Here is a 20,151-nt window from a genome sequence, read left to right as displayed (position 1 = left end):
CTGACCACCGATTTTCATTGCAGTTTATGTAAATGAAGTTAGGTTTTGATTGTTTCCAAAAAGTTATATAAATATACACATTTTGTGGGACACGCTGTATATTGTAACATTCGACTGGCGACAGACCACACATCATTTAATATCCAACTTTTTACCTAAATTACTCATATTCAATTATATGTTAGTATTAAACTATTATCTACTTTCTCAAAACATAATATTAATCCAACACTGAAGAAGATGTTAGTGAAAAACCATTTATAAGAGTCTACAGGAAGGCGTACCGGGCTACGCAATGAAAAGTTGACAGGCAAGTCATTTTTTTTACTGGAAGGCTAGCCAACTAGTCAACTATCTAGTAAACACTTTGGATACGGGGTTGGTGTCTGTTTTTTGAACAAAATAACTGTGATTGAACAAAATAGTATGGTGGCCAATAATACAGGACGTATTTTTTTTGCTAAACCGCTTATCAAATAGCTGATAGTAGTAGTATTTCCACTGAAATGTCAAACATGCTAATTGCTCATCCGTTAGCTAACATTTTTACGACATTAATAATCACAAAACATTGATGGCTTGATCACAAGATAACACTGTTTGAAGGTAATATGTTTCTTAAATGCTGTTGAAAATGCCGATAATTCGGGGTGCTACGCTATAATTTTATAACATGAATGTGCATCACAGTTTATTTTGTATTCTCCTTTAGACTACTTCTCTAGTATAGGCTACTTATCGTAATGACCGATATCAGCAAAATGCCTGCGATAAGTGATCAGTTGGGTTGGTGTCGATCATTTTCGGTTTATTGTCCCAGCTCTACTGTGAATCATCCATTTGCCAGCTGGCTGTCACAGTATAGTGCGGCCCTACGCCTGTCTTTAAGTGGTGGGCTATTACTGTCAGTCAAACAGATCGCTGCCCTGCCGGCCTGGCCCAGCCACCCTCTGCCAGGTACACTCCTCCTGCTAGGCTGTATGCTAAAGTGTTTGATGTGAGAGGCCACGCTCCGCTCCACTAGAGCCTGACAACGGCCGGTGTTTTCTCAGCCCATTAAAATAGATGAGGTATACATCACAAGTTCACCCTTTCTCTCTGAAGATCATGTTCATGTGTGTGGATGGAGAGAGAGATAGTGTGTGTGTGTGTATTAGGGGAGTTGACAATAGCAGGGAGGACTCTATGACTGATTACGAGAGCAGAGCCATCTCTCAGTGTAGTATGTTTACCACAGAGCCAGAGAGAAGAAGAAAGAATGCTGATAACTGCACGACTACAGCCAATAACAGTGAATCTCTGTATTTTTCTCCTCCCAGTTAATCCTCACTGAATCCACTGTTTGGGGTGAGGTAATCTAGTGCTTTAAACTCATATTAATGTGACTTTGTAACCCCTTAAGTGAAGCCCACCCCTACCATTATGGTGGTGTTCTCTTTAAACTGCTCTCCCTTCCCTCCATCCTTCCCCTACTCCCTCCTCCTTTCTCCCTGCCTCGCCCCTATCTCCCTAGCTTCCTACCTCACCCACCAAACCCTCCCTCTTCCCCTTTCTCTCTCCCTCCTTCCTCCCCTCCCTCTGCTTTGGACCCCAACAGGATATTAACTTTCCATCCCTGTCTCTCATTTCCTGCTGGGGATGGCCTTTCATGTGTCACTGCTCCGTCTGGGCCCTGCTGTCACCACAACCTTTTCACGAACACACACCCAAAAAGTACAAACGTGCTCACACCCATACATGCAAGCACACACACACACACACACACACACACACACACACCCCTCCGTACTGGCAACATCTACAGCATTACAAACGCACATGAGCACGTGCAAGAGTCAGAATTGCATACACATTTACATTTGCACATCCAAGCTCATGCCCACATACAGTAATGCAATCAGACCAGATTTACAGTAGTCCAATCAGACCAGATATACAGTAGTCCAATCAGACCAGACATACAGTAGTCCAATCAGACCAGATATACAGTAGTCCAATCAGACCAGATTTACAGTAGTCCAATCAGACCAGACATACAGTAGTCCAATCAGACCAGATTTACAGTAGTCCAATCAGACCAGATTTACAGTAGTCCAATCAGACCAGACATACAGTAGTCCAATCAGACCAGATTTACAGTAGTCCAATCAGACCAGATATACAGTAGTCCAATCAGACCAGACATACAGTAGTCCAATCAGACCAGACATACAGTAGTCCAATCAGACCAGATATACAGTAGTCCAATCAGACCAGACATACAGTAGTCCAATCAGACCAGACATACAGTAGTCCAATCAGACCAGATTACAGTAGTCCAATCAGACCAGATATACAGTAGTCAAATCAGACCAGATATACAGTAGTCCAATCAGACCAGATATACAGTAGTCCAATCAGACCAGATATACAGTAGTCCAATCAGACCAGACATACAGTAGTCCAATCAGACCAGACATACAGTAGTCCAATCAGACCAGACATACAGTAGTCCAATCAGACCAGATATACAGTAGTCCAATCAGACCAGATATACAGTAGTCCAATCAGACCAGATATACAGTAGTCCAATCAGACCAGACATACAGTAGTCCAATCAGACCAGACATACAGTAGTCCAATCAGACCAGATTACAGTAGTCCAATCAGACCAGATATACAGTAGTCCAATCAGACCAGATTTACAGTAGTCCAATCAGACCAGACATACAGTAGTCCAATCAGACCAGACATACAGTAGTCTAATCAGACCAGATATACAGTAGTCCAATCAGACCAGGCATACAGTATGAGGACAGACAGTCTGACTTTCCATCCAAACCAAGCAGCCAACACACACAAGAGAAGGGTTTGCAGATCCTATGTCTACAGGCTCAGTCACACTTTCACTAACACATATGCTCATGCACCCACACATCTAATCAATCTCTCTTTAATGACAGTCCCTTCCAAGCTTCTCACACACACGCAAGCACACACACACACACACACACACACACTCTCTTCTCAATCTTTTTCCCCTTATGCTCTTCTCATTTAGTCTAGCTGTTAAAGAAGCCTGCACGCCAACCAGGGAAAGTAAAACAAGCAGAGCCAGAGCAGAGGGATTGCATAACGGTCTGTCTCCTTGTTTTAATCTCTATCATATGGACACCAGGGGCTCTTTAGGCCAGGGACCATGTACAACGCTCTCTAAACACCAGGCCAGACACACACACTCTGGGGCTGTACACTCTCTCTCTCTCTCTCTCTCTCTCTCTCTCTCTCTCTCTCTCTCTCTCTTTCTCTCTCTCGCTCTCTCGCTCTCTCGCTCTCTCGCTCTCTCGCTCTGTCTCTGTCTGGGTGATGCTTAACCGAATGTACTCAAGTGTTGATTTACAAAGGGCCCATGGCCACTTGTGCTGCTAATAATGTTGTGACACATTCAATGGAAATGGTTCAGGTTGATTTATTATTAGCTACACACTGTTCCTGGATCAGCTCTGCTGCCTGCCATTTGAAGTGGAACCATTAAGGGCTGGAGAACTAAGCTAGGCAAGGCTCACTGATAGAGGAGGAATGCACGCGGATCAGGGAATACCATCGCTCCATACATTTCTAGAATGATGTCAGGGCATGTGGAGATGGCAATGAAATACAAAGTGGTATTACAGAGGTTATAAAGGGATATAACATAATAGCCTTTAAAATGTCACAAGAAGTGATTAGGCTACTCAAACAGACCCAAGCACCCTGTGGGTTTAATGAGTGGAGAAATGGGTTATAAAGCATCAGTCACCAGCCAGGCAGGCCATCTGAAGGAGCTATTTGAGCTATGGGTTTATGGTGCCCCCACCAAGCATGTATGTGTGTGTCAGGAGTGTTGGACATGCTGACCCTACTGAGTTTTCCTTCTGGCATTCTGAATCTGAACACACATATGGAAAGTTCATCTCATTCTGCCAGTGGGGAACATGGGTCAAATTCTGCAGCATGAGGAAAAATCTGGTCTCCAAGTATGGTGCATGAGGGCAGATGGTGAGCATTCAATGACAAAAAAAGTCATAGAAAAACATGAAGAACATGTTGATCAAAACAGCACCAAGACACAAACAAAAACGAAACAGTTAAGGGACATTGGTCAAAATGACAGGTAATTTAGGAAGCTATTATTTTAACATGCAGTTAAATAAAAAAAAACAGAGTTTTTGTTCTAGGCCAGTTCTCACGTTTGACTTTGCCAAACTAGCAACCTCTTCACCTTAAAGCAATACCTTGCACAATTCCAGACCATTCAATGTGAGTAGGGGGAAGTATCTTGGAGGACTGTTGGCCGGTTTCAATGGTGCATATGGTTGGGTTCATCAATAAATCAGTAGCTAGTTGAAGATCTGCACTTAAGCATCCGGTCGCGAGGCACTGCTGGGGACAGCGCGCGTGCTGCAGAGATTCCCAGGGCCTCTAGGGCCCTATGAGCACCGGGGAATTCCCAGAGAGGGAAAAAGACTCACAAGCCTAGAGCGCAACAAAGTAGCTATTTGGGTATTTAGGGCCTCTTTGTTGTAGTTATGTTTTCTATGACTCCGTATTGGACCTCGACAGTAGCCTGCAGTCTGAGCCGCATTCTAAGAACCTTTACAGAGGTTATGTACAGGGTGCTAAAAACTCCTATGCGGAAAGAGCGTTTTTAACCCCCACCCCTATCCATAAACATAGTTGTAAAGTGTCTCACCTCTCTCCCTGAGTGTCGTTCAATTGCCTTCTTTACTTTGCCATAGGTCCCTCTTCCTAAAGTCTCGAGCAATTCGTAGCGATGTTTCAGGTTATGCTTGTGGTGGTGTTTCTTGAAGCCTGAATTTCTACTGCTGCCATCGCCAGCTGCCGGTGTCTCTGCCATTGAATGACCGACAGGTAGCGGTGGAGGGGACAGGTCACCGCCAGATGGTTTACCCGATGAGGTGAGGGTTTGTTTGGACTCAGGACGGGTCAGCCCTCGGTGGGCCGAGAGAAAAGCTGTATCCATCTTCTCTAGGGAAGTATTAAAACTAATTTCCCACAGTTAAAGATCTTAAACTAAGCTCTTTGTTACAAATATTGATATTATAGTAATACTTTATTATAGGCCTAATAATAGTCGTAATAAATACAATAAATTACAAGGAACAATGCGTAAATATTATATTAATAAACATATACATTATTCCGATTGTCTAATGATCACTGCCTTTGTTCATTTTTTCCTGATCAAAGAATTCTCTCCATATCTATTCATCCATTTGTCGCCTTATAAGAGTGAGTCATTATTATATGATTAAATAAAACAGCTAAATATTACAAAGGAGACATCATCTATCTTGACGCGTCTGATACATAATGCAATGTATATTATGTATGTCTAACTATAAAGGTATATTCTAGGGCAACAGTCCTCTGAATATGTATTCAGAATTCGACACACCAATGCATGTCAGAAGCTGAATCCACTTTCGATTGATGTCTCCTCGGGTATGGACAATGGTGCTCAAAATTGAGCAATCCAAAAAGGAAACATATTTAGGTTTATTAAAACATCGGGCTATTCCATTCTCGTTATCCGTATAGTAACTGGCATTATCTATCTCGCAGTCTTTCGTTTATTCTGGGTCGTTCACATAATCTACCGTGAAAGTGCTGCCAACATCGTTAACTCTAAACTAACAGGCGAAACCTTCAGCGTCATTGCCTCCCGAGAAAGCAGCGACGAAACCGGCGTTCTGGATGAAGATCACCCTCATTTTGTCCTCAGGTGCAACGTCATTCAGCTGCTGAACTCTGTGTATGGCGCGAGTGCTCCATGCCCAAGTCGACTTTAGAGATGCGCTATGATCAGATATGTCAAGCTCAGACGTTTTGAATATTGCCATGGTCGTTTTGCTCTCCTTAATCGTGTGCCCTTCGTCTCTCTTTCTCTTTATTCTCTAACGTGAGGGGCTGTGAATAAGGAATGTGAGATGATCGAGTCCGGAGGCGGAGTTACAGTCCTCCTCCCCTCTGTCCCTCTCTTTGTGCTCCATACCTCTCCCCTTCGTTTGCGACTGCTGCTGACTGACTGGCTGCTTTTCTCCCTGAGGCTGTGGAAGTATAGCCCTCTCTCTGGCAAGCTACAGTCATTTTACTATAGCCTAAACCTTAGAGTTCAGTTTTCAAGGGCAACTCAGAGCGAGTCAAAGTTTAATATATTCGTTTAATAATTAATATTGCTGAAACCTTAATGAAGCCTTATGAAATGAGTTCTGCAAGTGCAAACCCTGACTGGTTGATTTTTCCATCAATAATATAACTGTGCCATGTACTGTGGGTCAGTCAGTCCAGAGTCAGCAGCTATAACAACAAATCCGTAAGGAAAAACAAGAACAGGTAGTCCAATGCAATGTTATCACTAAATAAATGTTGCATAAGTGCATTCATTCTCTCTGATGACATTTTATTTTATTTCACCTTTATTTAACCAGGTAGGCTAGTTGAGAACAAGTTCTCATTTGCAACTGCGACCTGGACAAGATAAAGCATATCAATTCCACACATACAACAACACAGAGTTACACATGGAATAAACAAAACATACAGTCAATAATACAGTAGAACAAAAGAAAACAAAAAGTCTATCTACAGTGAGTGCAAATGAGGTAAGTTAAGTCAATAAATAGGCCACGGTGGCGAAGTAATTACAATATAGCAATTAAACACTGGAATGGTAGATGTGCAGAAGATGAATGTGCAAGTAGAGATACTGGGGTGCAAAGGAGCAAGATAAATAAATACAGTATGGGGGTGAGGTAGGTAGATAGATGGGCTGTTTACAGATAGGCTATGTACAGGTGCAGTGATCTGTGAGCTGCTCTGACAGCTGGTGCTTAAAGCTAGTGAGGGAGATATGAGTCTCCAGCTTCAGAGAGTTTTGCAGTTCGTTCCAGTCATTGGCAGCAGAGAACTGGAAGGAAAGACGACCAAAGGAAGAATTGGCTTTGGGGGTGACCAGTGAGATATACCTGCTGGAGCGCGTGCTACGAGTGGGTGCTGCTATGGTGACCAGTGAGCTGAGATAAGGCGGGGCTTTACCTAGCAGAGACTTGTAGATAACCTGTAGCCAGTGGGTTTGGCGACGAGTATGAAGCGAGGGCCAACCAACGAGAGCGTACAGGTTGCAATGGTGGATAGTGTATGGGGCTTTGGTGACAAAACGGATGGCACTGTGATAGACTGCATCCAGTTTGTTGAGTAGAGTGTTGGAGGCTATTTTATAGATGACATCACCGAAGTCGAGGATCGGTAGGATGGTCAGTCCAAAGAAGGGCCAGAAGTATACAGAAGGGTGTCGTCTGCGTAGAGGTGGATCAGAGAATCACCAGCAGCAAGAGCGACATCATTGATGTATACAGAGAAGAGAGTCGGCCCGAGAATTGAACCCTGTGGCACCCCCAAAGAGACTGCCAGAGGTCCGGACAACAGGCCCTCCGATTTGGCACACTGAACTCTATAAGAGAAGTAGTTGGTAAACCAGGCGAGGCAATGATTTGAGAAACCAAGGCTGTCGAGTCTGCCAATAAGAATGTGGTGATTGACAGAGTCAAAAGCCTCAGCCAGGTCGATGAATACGGATGCACAGTAATGTCTCTTATCGATGGCGGTTATGATGTGGTTCAGGACCTTGAGCGTGGCTGAGGTGCACCCATGACCAGCTCTGAAACCAGATTGCATAGCGGAGAAGGTACGGTGGGATTCGAAATGGTCGGTAATCTGTTTGTTAACTTGGCTTTCGAAGACCTTAGAAAGACAGGGTAGGATAGATATAGGTCTGTAGCAGTTTGGGTCTAGAGTGTCACCCCCTTTGAAGAGGGGGATGACCGCGGCAGCTTTCCAATCTTTGGGAATCTCAGACGATACGAAAGAGAGGTTGAACAGGCTAGTAATAGGGGTTGCAACAATTTCGGCAGATAATTTTAGAAAGAGAGGGCCCAGATTGTCTAGCCCGGCTGAATTGTATGGGTCCAGATTTCGCAGCTCTTTCAGAACATCAGCTATCTGGATTTGGGTGAAGGAGAAATGGTGGGGGCTTTGGCGGGTTGCTGTGGAGGGTGCCCGGGCAGTTGACCGGGGTAGGGGTAGCCAGGTGGAAAGCATGGCCAGCCGTAGAGAAATGCTTATTGAAATTTATCGGCGGTAACAGTGTTTCCTAGCCTCAGAGCAGTGGGCAGCTGGGAGGAGGTGCTCTTATTCTCCATGGACTTTACAGTGATGGAAGACAGGCAGTGAGACACATTGAGAATCTGGCTCTGCAGAATTCAAAATTCAGAATCTGGCTCAGTGTTCCTGTCTGTCCCTGGGAACAACTTAGTATTATGTCATCATGCATAATGAATTAGATTTTTGTTACATCTGGTTCTTAGAATGGAATGCAACAGAATCTCAGAAGAGATTATCTAATTAATAGACCATTTTGCTGAAGGCTACATTGGATAATACTACTGAGCACTGCATGCAAGAATATCTCTTGTTATTACATGGCCACTTAGTGGAGATACATTGTATTGTAAATTGTATTAAATCAAATCAATGAAGTAGCCGAGGTCAAACGAAGGTGTGGTTTTTGCTTATTTAAATACAGCTAACACATATTATATTTATACATTTTTTATTGGCTATTATATTTCAAATGTATTAACTATTTCAAGATGTTCCTACTACCTTTATTATAGAAAACATGTTACTGTAATGTCTCTTTGCCAATAATAGCCATGGAAGGGTACTCCTCTCCTCTGGGCCCTCATCCTCCAGCCAACTGCAGCATCAGATGGGCCAGTGCCAATCTGCCCCGGGAGCCTCACCACCAGTCCACTGGGAGTGTATTCAATGAAACATTCACAATGTTGCAGCTAGAAATGAAATCTACCTTAAATTCTACTTGACAGATGATCATAGTTCTACACAATACATATATAGCCGACTGTTATATCCAAGTGTTGCACACCCCTGAACAGACCTACTATGCCCAGAGCTCCTCAATTCACTTCTGGTCCTAATCTAGACCGAGACTCCCAGAGGTTACCAGGAGATGACCTGATGGAGCCTGCAGCCTCCTCACTGAATCATCTCGTTAGGTTTACTGTAATGGCTCTTGTTATAGCTGTGTTGTGTATGGTGTAATTTATACAGAGAAAGGGGAAGTTTATGTCAAACAGCATCTGATTAGAGTGACCCGTTTTACTTTGATCTCTACAATAGATTAATACATTTAAAACATTTGTGGTATTTTTTTCTCTCTAAACTTGGTCATCGGAGTATCCATTTATAGCAACACTGACTCAGTCAGAGATGTGTATCTGATATGATGCAAAGACAGCCTTATTTGCACTCTCAGACAATATGTTCTTGGACAAATATAATGTAAATACTGCCCTCTACTGTGGAGAGGTATGGAGACGTCCCATAAACTCATCTCAACATTTACCAAAGTCAACCAAGAGGTCCAGTCTTTACATAACCAATGGTCATATTTTCTCAATTTTCCTCCTCTCCACTAGGGTTTTTGATTTACGAATTTATGATTTTAGAGTTCCCAGACTGTCAGAACTTAATGAATTAACCATCAGACAGACGAGCATGGCTGCCAAACGACCATAAAAATATATTCTGGGCAGCACCTGTGGAAATAAATGTAATGGCTTCTACATAAAAAATAGAGATGTTAATATTCTTGTATTTGTCGCAGCCGCCTCTTGGAACATATGTACCCTTATATCATATTTTACAAAGAATATTCTAAAACAGATGTCACTATAGATCATTTTCATAACACTGGAACACGATAAAGAAAGACAAGTCTTAATTTTCCATGCCAGTGTGTTCAATAATAGTAAGCTATGACACTTAACACGAGGACACTTGTCCTGTTCCAAATGTCCATTTCCTTTTTCTCTGCAATGTACTCAACCAAAAAGTTATAAAATATATTTATAAAATACCTTCTTTAACTTCATGGTTACAAAACACCAAATAAAATGAATGAGTAATAATTTCTAAACTGCAATTTCACATTGTGCTCTTGGTGAATCTGAAAAAAATATCTCTGAACTCTGGAGCAGTGATCTCCTTGAAACGCATGGTTACATCCCAAATGGCACTCAATTTCCTATAGGCCTATAGTGCACTACTTTTGAACCGAGACCTATGGGCCCTACTCAAAAGTAGCACACTATATAGGGAATAGGTGTCACGCCCTGATCTGTTTCACCTGTCCTTGTGCTTGTCTCCACCCCCCTCCAGGTGTCGCCCATCTTCCCCACTTATACTCTGGGTATTTATACCTGTGTTTTCTGTCTGTCTGTGCCAGTTTGTCTTGTTTGTCAAGCTTACCAGTGGTTGTCCTGTCAGCGCATGTCTTCTACCAGCCTCTCTTTTTCTCGTCCTCCTGGTTGTTGACCCTTGCCTGCCTGACCACTCTGCCTGTCATCCTGTACCTATGCTCCACCTCTGGATTACTGAACTCTGCCTGAGCCTGCCTTCTGTCCTGTACCTTTGCTCTTACTCTGGATTATCGACCACTGCCTGCCTTGACCTGTCGTTTTCCTATCCCTGTTGTTACAATAAACATTGTTACTTCACACAGTATGCACTTGGGTCTTACCTTGATACCTGATAATAGGGTGCCATTTCAGACACAGCCCATGTCTTTCTGTCAGGTATTTACTATAGAACCCCTAGGCCACTGGCAGAGGTCACTCAGAATAACAATTTCAAGATCAACACAACTTCTTCGGCACACAGTAGGCATCCAAAATATAATATTTCTCATATGACTGTTCTTTCCTCTTTTTTTCTCTTTAAGAAGCTAAACCACCATTAAGAGGAAACAAAAATGCTGTATTAAGAATTCCCAAAATAGGGACTGATCCACACTTCAAGAATTCGGACAAACTTTGAGTTACATTGGATATCCGGGATATTGTTATTTGTAATGAGAAATCTACGGCATACAATCTTGACTCCTACTCACTCACCAAAGCAACTCATCAATTTGAGATAGTGAATGTCCCACTTATCTGACATGGAAAGCTGAGAGAGAGAGAGTGTGAGCGAGAGAGATGAGATGCAGAGGCGTATTCAAATATATATACAATGGTGCAACTTTCACTGGGGACGGTGTGGGTCATATTTCCCCACATTTTGAAATGTCTTTTTCTTTAACAGAATGAAACAAAACTAGGGTTTTTTCGCAGTGCTGAGCTAGTATTGTAACTGACATGTAACGTTAGCTAAGGTTTCATCCCCTCTCGACTGAGGTGAATTAATAAGTTATGCTAGGTAGTATCTACCACAGCCAGGTCAGATCTAGCCTCTAGTTATCGGTCAGATAACGATATGAGGTGGCTAATATTACTATCTAACAGCTTTTGTTTGTATGGAAATGTTTTGTAGCCTGTGCTTTGTCCCATTTCAGAAGTAAATTAACTTGGTTAGCTATCCCCAGTTGATGTACCGTGAGAGAGAGCTGGCCAAAAGTTGGCTAACGTTAGCTCTAATTTTTTGCCTCAATCACACTAGACCGGAATCAAATGATGAAACCATCAGCCAGACTATTGAATATTCTGATGTTTTTTCATTGCAGTGTGAGTTTTATGAGACAGTATGGGAATGTGATGTTAATGATCTGTCGGTTTCCCTAGCTAATTCCCTACTTTTCACACTGACTCAGTAATAAACAGCTCTAACGTTACAGGCTTCAAGGTCATGGTGTACAGTAGAGGTGGGACCGATTTCTTCATCCAGCTCCCGCTTGCACCTGCTGGCTTTCTGTCCGACTCCCACCCACTACTGCAAGAACTGGTCCCAAACCCAACCACATTCCCGCAATGTCATTTTAGGCATATGTGACGCAGCTCACTTGCCAGCCATGGTCCATGCAATTTGTGCCCTATAGTCAATATCAAATGTGGAAAAATAACTTAAGTAATAGGTTTAATTACAAGAGATTCTCACATGGCCCCTATATTGTATTACTGGGCTAAATCAACCAATATGCTAGATGTATACTGAACAAAAATATGAATGCAACATGCAACAATTTCAAAGATTTTACTGAGTTTAAGTCCATATGAGGAAATCAGTCAATTTAAATATATTCATTAGGCTCTAATCTATGGATTTCACATGACTGGTAATACATACAGTTGAAGTCGGAAGCTTACATACAGTGGGGGAAAAAAGTATTTGATCCCCTGCTGATTTTGTACGTTTGCCCACTGACAAAGAAAGGATCAGTCTATAATTTTTATGGTAGGTTTATTTGAACATTGAGAGACAGAATAACAACAAAAATATCCAGAAAAACACATGTCAGAAATGTTATAAATTGATTTGCATTTTAATGAGGGAAATAAGTATTTGACCCCCTGTCAATCCGAAAGATTTCTGGCTCCCAGGTGTCTTTTATACAGATAACGAGATGAGAATAGGAGCACACTCTTAAAGGGAGTGCTCCTAACCACAGGTTGTTACCTGTAAAATAGACACCTGTCCACAGAAGCAATCAATCAATCAGATTCCAAACTCTTCACCATGGCCAAGACCAAAGAGCTCTCCAAGGATGTCAGGGACAAGATTGTAGACCTACACAAGGCTGGAATGGGCTACAAGACCATCGCCAAGCAGCTTGGTGAGAAGGTGACAACATTTGGTGCGATTATTCGCAAATGGAAGAAACACAAAAGAACTGTCAATCTCCCTCGGCCTGTGGCTCCATGCAAGATCTCACCTCGTGGAGTTGCAATGATCATGAGAACGGTGAGGAATCAGCCCAGAACTACACGGGAGGATCTTGTCAATGATCTCAAGACAGCTGGGACCATAGTCACCAAGAAAACAATTGGTAACACACTACGCCGTGAAGGACTGAAATCCTGCAGCGCCCGCAAGGTCCCCCTGCTCAAGAATACATATACATGCCCGTCTGAAGTTTGCCAATGAACATCTGAATGACTCAGAGGACAACTGGTGAAAGTGTTGTGGTCAGATGAGACCAAAATGGAGCTCTTTGACATCAACTCAACTCGCCGTGTTTGGAGGAGGAGGAATGCTGCCTATGACCCCAAGAACGCCATCTCCACCGTCAAACATGGAGGAGGAAACATTATGCTTTGGGGGTGTTTTTCTGCTAAAGGGACAGGACAACTTCACCGCATCAAAGGGACGATGGACGGGGCCATGTACCGTCAAATCTTGGGTGAGAACCTCCTTCCCTCAGCCAGGGCATTGAAAATAGGTCATGGATGGGTATTCCAGCATGACAATGACCCAAAACACACGGCCAAGGCAACAAAGGAGTGGCTCAAGAAGAAGCACATTAAGGTCCTGGAGTGGCCTAGCCAGTCTCCAGACCTTAATCCCATAGAAAATCTGTGGAGGGAGCTGAAGGTTCGAGTTGCCAAACGTCAGCCTCGAAACCTTAATGACTTGGAGAAGATCTGCAAAGAGGAGTGGGACAAAATCCCTCCTGAGATGTGTGCAAACCTGGTGGCCAACTACAAGAAACGTCTGACCTCTGTGATTGCCAACAAGGGTTTTGCCACCAAGTACTAAGTCATGTTTTGCAGAGGGGTCAAATACTTTTTTCCCTCATTAAAATGCAAATCATTTTATAACATTTTTGACATGTGTTTTTCTGGATTTTTTTGTTGTTATCCTGTCTCTCACTGTTCAAATAAACCTACTATTAAAATTATAGCCTGATAATTTCTTTGTAAGTGGGCAAACGTACAAAATCAGCAGGGGATCAAATACTTTTTCCCCTACTGTACACTTAGGTTGGAGTCATGAGAACTCGTTTTTCAACCACTCCACACAATTCTTGTTAACAAACTATAGTTTTGGCAAGTCTACTTTGTGCATGACACAAGTAATTTTTCCAACAATTGTTTACAGACAGATTATTTCATTTATAATTCACTGTATTACAATTCCAGTGGGTCAGAAGTTTACATACACTAAGTTGACTGTGCCTTTAAACAGCTTGAAAAATTGCAGAAAATGATGTCATGGCTTTAGTAGTTTCTGATAGGCTAATTGACATAATTTGAGTCAATTGGAGATGTACCGGTGGATGTATTTCAAGGCTTACCTTCAAACTCAGGGCCTCTTTGCTTGACATCATGGGAAAATCAAAAGAAATCAGCCAATATCTCAGAAAACAAATTGTAGATCTCCACAAGCCTGGTTCATCCTTGGGAGCAATTTCCAAACACCTGAAGGTACCACGTTCATCTGTACAAACAATAGTGTGCAAGTATAAACACCATGGGACCACGCAGCCGTAATATCGCTCAGGAAGGAGACGCGTTCTGTCTCCTAGAGATGAACGTACTTTGGTGCGAAAAGTTCAAATCAATGCCAGAACAACAGCAAAGGACCTTGTGAATGATGCTGGAGGAATCAGGTACAAAAGTATCTATATCCACAGTAAAATGAGTCCTATATTGACATAACCTGAAAGGCCGCTCAGCAAGGAAGAAGCCACTGCTCCAAAACCGCCATAAAAAAACAGATTACTGTTTGCAACTGCATATGGGGACAAAGATCGTACTTTTCGGAGAAATGTCCTCTGGTCTGATGAAACAAAAATAGAACTGTTTGGCCATAATGACCATCATTATGTTTGGAGGAAAAAGGGGGATGCTTGCAAGCCGAAGAACACCATCCCAAGCGTGAAGCACGGGGTATGGCAGCATCATGTTGTGGGGGTGCTTTGCTGCAGGAGGGACTGGTGCACTTCACCAAATAGATGGCATCATGAGGGAGGAAAATTATGTGGATATATTGAAGCAACATCTCAAGACATCAGTCAGGAAGTTGAAGCTTGGTCGCAAATGGGTCTTCCAAATGGACAATGACCCCAAGCATACTTCCAAAGTTGTGGCAAAATGGCTTAAGGACAACAAAGTCAAGGTATTAGAGTGGCCGTCACAAAGCCCTGACCTCAATCCTTTAGAAAAATTGTGGGCAGAACTGAAAAAGCGTGTGCGAGCAAGGAGGCCTACAAACCTGATTCAGTTACACCTGCTCTGTTAGGAGGAAAGGGCCAAAATTCACTCAACTTATTGTGGGAAGCTTGTGGAAGGCTACCCGAAACGTTTGACCCAAGTTAAACAATTTAAAGGCAATGCTACTAAATACTAATTGAGTGTATGTAAACTTCTGATCCACTGGGAATGTGATGAAAGAAATAAAAGCTGAAATAAATAATTCTCTCTACTATTATTCTGACATTTCACATTGTTAAAATAAAGTGCTGATCCTAACTGACCTAAAACAGGGAATTTTTACTATGATTAAATGTCAGGAATTGTGAAAAATGTATGTTAAATAAGTGTTCTGCCTTGCTCATTTTTACCTTGTCAGCTCGGGGATTCGCTCCAGCAACCTTTAGGTTACTGGCCCAACGGTCCTACCCACCAGGGTACCTGCCGCCCCTAGTAAAACTAAATGTTCCTGTGTTTTATATACATTTTCACACTATGAGGTTGGACAAATACGGTGAAATGCCACTTTAGCATTAGAGCTGTTTGAAAATACCAGATATGTTTGCCTGTTTTGGTGGGATGGCATTTTGGCCTTCCATGGTGACATCACCATGCTGTAAATTTCTTAATAGGTTGTTATCAATAAAATGCCACAATAAGGTCCAGAACGCTCTGGACCTTATTGTTCCGATTAGAAGCAGTGACATCTGCGTGCTGTTTTCAAGGGATTGTTAATATAAATATATGTTAACTATTTGGTTGTAGCATCAACTCTTGAAGAGCATTGTCAAACTACACATTTCAGATTATTCCATGCAAAACAATTGTGCACGTTTAGCTCTATTTCAGATGTTTGGAGGTGGTGAGATTGTTTTTGCCTGTGCTATATCGGTCTGCTAATACATGACTAGTAAATGCCCAGTGCACTACTTTTGTGAAGAAAAAAATAATATATTTTTGATATGTGATCAGTATGTAATTTCAGGTACGTGAAGGTAGCCTCATGATATCTCTCAATATTGTCCACCATTAATTGGATATTTGTCTGATATAATAGTGAACTATACCTGACAAGTATGAGTGGTTCATTTCCCGTCCTTTGTGGGCTCTGCCTGTCAAGCAGCAGAAGGGCGCATTTGTCAATGTATTGTTAGCTGATAATGTTTACTTTGTAAGATACCGGTAGAAGCTTTGTACAGTTGGCTGAACATAGTGGTTGGTAGGTAGACCTAATGTACTTTTTTCTCCAACCTAAGTAGGCCTACCTAGTAAAGTTAGCTAACATTATCCCATTTTCATCATTGTTTTTAAGAGTGTTTAATCACAATTGCTGCTGACAGACATGACAGGCTACATTGATTGATGGACCAAGTCAAATTGGCTAGATTGGTGATTACAGATTACGTCAATATGGCTAGTTAACAAGCTAACTTTCAGGTGATAAACTATGCTGAACAAAAATATAAGTGCAAAACAAGTGTTGGTCCCATTTTTCATGAGCTGAAATAAAAGATCACAGAAATTGTCTATACACTCAAAAATCTTATTTCTCCAAAATGTTGTGCACAAATTTGTTTACGTCCTTGTTAGTGAGTATTTCTCCTTTGCCAAGATAATCCAGCCACCTGACAGGTGTGGCATATCACATATCATATCATTACACTGGTGCACCTTGTACTGGGAACAATAAAAGGCCAATCTAAAATGTGCAGTTTTGTCACACAACACAACGGCACAGATGTCAAGTTTTGAGGGAGAGTGCAATTTACTTTCTGACTGCAGGAATGTCCAAAAGAGCTGTTGCCAGAGAATTGAAGTTTCATTTCTTTACCATAAGTCACCTCCATTGTTTTAGAGAATTTGGCAGTACAACCGCAGACCACGTGTAACCACGCCAGCCCAGGACCTCCACTTTCGGCTTCTTCACCTGCGGTGATGGGGAGGGCTGAGAAGTATTTCTGTCTATAATAAAGCCATTTTTCGGGGAAAAACTCTGATTGACCTGGCTCCCCAGTGGGTGGACCTGGCTCTCAAGTGGGTGGGCCTATGCCCTCCCAGGCCCCCCATGGCTGTGCCCCTGCCCAGCCATGTGAAATCCATTAGGTCCTAATTAATTTATTTAAATTGACTGATTTCTTTCTATGAACTGTAACTCAGTAAAATCTTTGAAATTGTTGCATTTTGCGTTTATATTTTTGTTCAGTATAGATGGCAATATCCAAATATTGTTTGATTTGCTTGCCATCTATAATGGTGTTGAAAGAATTCCGACTGACAACTTTACCAGGAGGAGGCGTTGCCAATGTCAAGCTCTTTCCAAAAGCCTAGCTAGATGCCAAATGGATAGGCTACCCACACATATCTGAAATTACATAATCAATTCATGTTTACTGATTATGAAAAGAATGCAATTACTTGCTGTCTAACTCTGATGATAGAGCTAACTGTGGAATAATCAGAAATGTGCATTTCTGACTATGCTCTTCAAGAGGTGATGATATTAAAACCAAATTGTTATACAATTTATTTAACAATCCCTTGAAAATGGCATATACTTGTCAATGGTTTAAGTGGAGCTGGGGTTTCTCCTTGCCCCCCAGCATTCAAATCGAACGGTCTATACCGTATTGTGAAGTTTCATTGATAAGGACATAGAGATCCTTTTATTACTAGAAGGGTTTGTCATAAACCCTCTAAGTTCCATAATGGAGTTAAAATGGCAGCCATCTTGGTCAGGGCGAAATCCAAAACCAGTCTAATTGGAATTAATGGCAGTAGAGGCAAATGTTGGGGCATAGAGTTTGCGGATACAGCATGATGTGGACAACCAACATGTCAGTGGAGTGTTCATGTAGAGCAGGGGTGTCTAACTCATTCCATGGAGGGCCTAATGTCAGCACGTTTTTGTTTTTTCCTTTCAATTAAGCCCTAGACAACCAGGTGTGGGGAGTTCGTTACAAACTGATTACTTTAATTCATCAATCAAGTACAAGGGAGGAATGAAAACACGCAGACACTCCACCCTTCGTGAAATGAGTTTGACACGTGATGTAGCGTAACATCTTGAAAGCAGGTCACAGGCATGGGGAGGCAGGTCACAAAGAGGGGGAGACAGGTCGCAAGAAAGGGGAAGCAGGAACAGGGTGGAGGCAGGTCACAAGAAGGGGGAGTGAGGATGAGATTTTCACCTCTCAAACAGCCATTATTCCTGTTACCAACTCTAACAATAATTTAAATATATCTAATAATTTCATCCCATTCAGTCTATACTTTATTGTGAAATTGTTTAATGTGTGTTTAGTAGTATTTTGTCATGCAGAGTCACATTTATTTTACAAGCTATATCACACAATATTTGACATACAGTAGGTTTTAAAAGGACCAAAGAGTCTGGTCTGCTTTGTGTTTTAATTTTACCATGGAAAATATATTGTGATACTTGTATTGTCCCGGCTCTTGCGTTTGGACAGGCAATGGTTAGGCTAATGGTGTCCCATCAATTTGGCCTGCTGATTAAATGCTGGTGGATAAAGGTGTCAGAGGTATATGTTTGTAAGAATGCAAGGATGAAGTAAGAAGTGTTTGCACATTTTTAGACTCCTATTCGTTTGACTTTTTATCATTGTTTTAGCCATTTTAATCTGCCTGTTTTATGTCCAAGTATCTATTCATATTTATTGATAATAAAACTGTTGAAATAAAAGATGTTGAGGAGATAATGTTCCGGTCATATTTTAAACCTTTTGAATATGACAAGCACAGGTGTCACTTTGGTTTTAGAATTGGGGGGGAGGGACATAACCTGGCAGATCCTACCCCAGAATTTTCGTTGGCCATCTAAAGCTCATTTCCTGCATTTTTACACAATTCAATATGCCATCTCTATTTAGAACAAAAAGTAAGCAACAATGCCCACAGACATCAAGTTAGGTAAGAGATCATTATTAAATATGTTTAAGTGATTAATAAGACTGAACTTGGTCAAAGGAAATTCAATAATAAATAGTGTGTTGCACGTTTAACCAATAGCCCAACAAATGAATAACTCTTGAAAAAATACAAAAACTTTTGATTGTCTTTAAGACATCCTCTATATCAAATGTCAGCCAGACTGACCAGCCAGCCCGAGCCGCCTGCACGCCCCACCCCCAGCAGTCTAGTCAATAACTCAACTCTTTCCCAACACAATTTCCTTCCCAGTTCACACATTTGGAAACAAAAAAAAAAAACACACCAAAATAAATATATATACAATAACACACAGAAACAGCAAATCCTCATATAATTAATCTCATTGACCTAATAGTACTGTAGAGCTCTTTTTACACACAATATAGCTGGGTTGCCCCGTCCTGTCCCTAGGGGTCCACCACCCTACAGCGCCCCAACCAAGCACACCCCACTCAGCTTTAGGATCTTTGCGAAACATTCATTTATTGGTTTTAGGTGTGTTAGGCCAAGGCCAGAGTGACAACCCACAGGACGGCAGATCCACAGGGCCAGCAATGAGCAGCCCAGCAGCTAGGGATTGCCTAAATATGTATCTCCCCTGACGTGGGCATGTTTTCAATATAGACTCCTTTAGTCATTCATATAAGGTATCCAGACCTTATGAAAGTTGCCCAGTATACCCTTAATCTTGTAATAAATCAAATCTAGTGATACATATCTTGACATTGCATTTCTTAGCTACTATAAATGCTTGCTTACACAGTTTCAACGGATAACAATCTCCAGTATCAACATTTCCAAGCAACAGGGAAAAGGGAGAATCTGTAAACATGCTGATATAGAAGAACAGATACTTTGCCATTACATATGCAAATACTGTACATTCTGAAAACATTCAGACCCCTTGACCTTTTCCACATTTTGTTACATTACAGCTTTATTCTAAAATTGATGAAATAGTTTTTTCCCCTCATCAATCTACACACAATACCCCATAATGACAAAGTAAAAACAGTTTTTTTTTTAGCAAATTTATAAAAAATACAAAACTGAAATATCATATCATAAGTATTCAGACCCTTTACTCAGTACTTTGTTGAAGCACCTTTGGCAGCCATTACAACCTCGAGTCTTCTTGGGTATGACGGTACAAGCTTGGCACACCTTTTTA

General features: G+C 41.7%; 1 protein-coding gene across 1 annotated transcript in view; it reads right to left on the bottom strand.

Moving 5' to 3' along the window:
- Positions 1-6,095, bottom strand: part of LOC115192649 (NUAK family SNF1-like kinase 1) — a 38,365-nt gene extending 32,270 nt beyond the window's left edge. Inside the window, exon 1 of the mRNA XM_029751403.1 lies at positions 4,712-6,095. Within this exon, the coding sequence (XP_029607263.1) occupies positions 4,712-5,002 (291 nt within the window). The 5' untranslated portion in view covers positions 5,003-6,095. The remainder of the gene's footprint in view (positions 1-4,711) is intronic.
- Positions 6,096-20,151: the final 14,056 nt, after the last annotated feature.

This window comes from Salmo trutta, chromosome 4 (genome assembly GCF_901001165.1).
Source record: "Salmo trutta chromosome 4, fSalTru1.1, whole genome shotgun sequence".
Lineage (NCBI taxonomy): Eukaryota > Metazoa > Chordata > Actinopteri > Salmoniformes > Salmonidae > Salmo > Salmo trutta.
The sequence above is the reverse complement of the archived record's forward strand: the minus strand, read 5'-3'. Positions and strand labels throughout refer to the sequence as shown.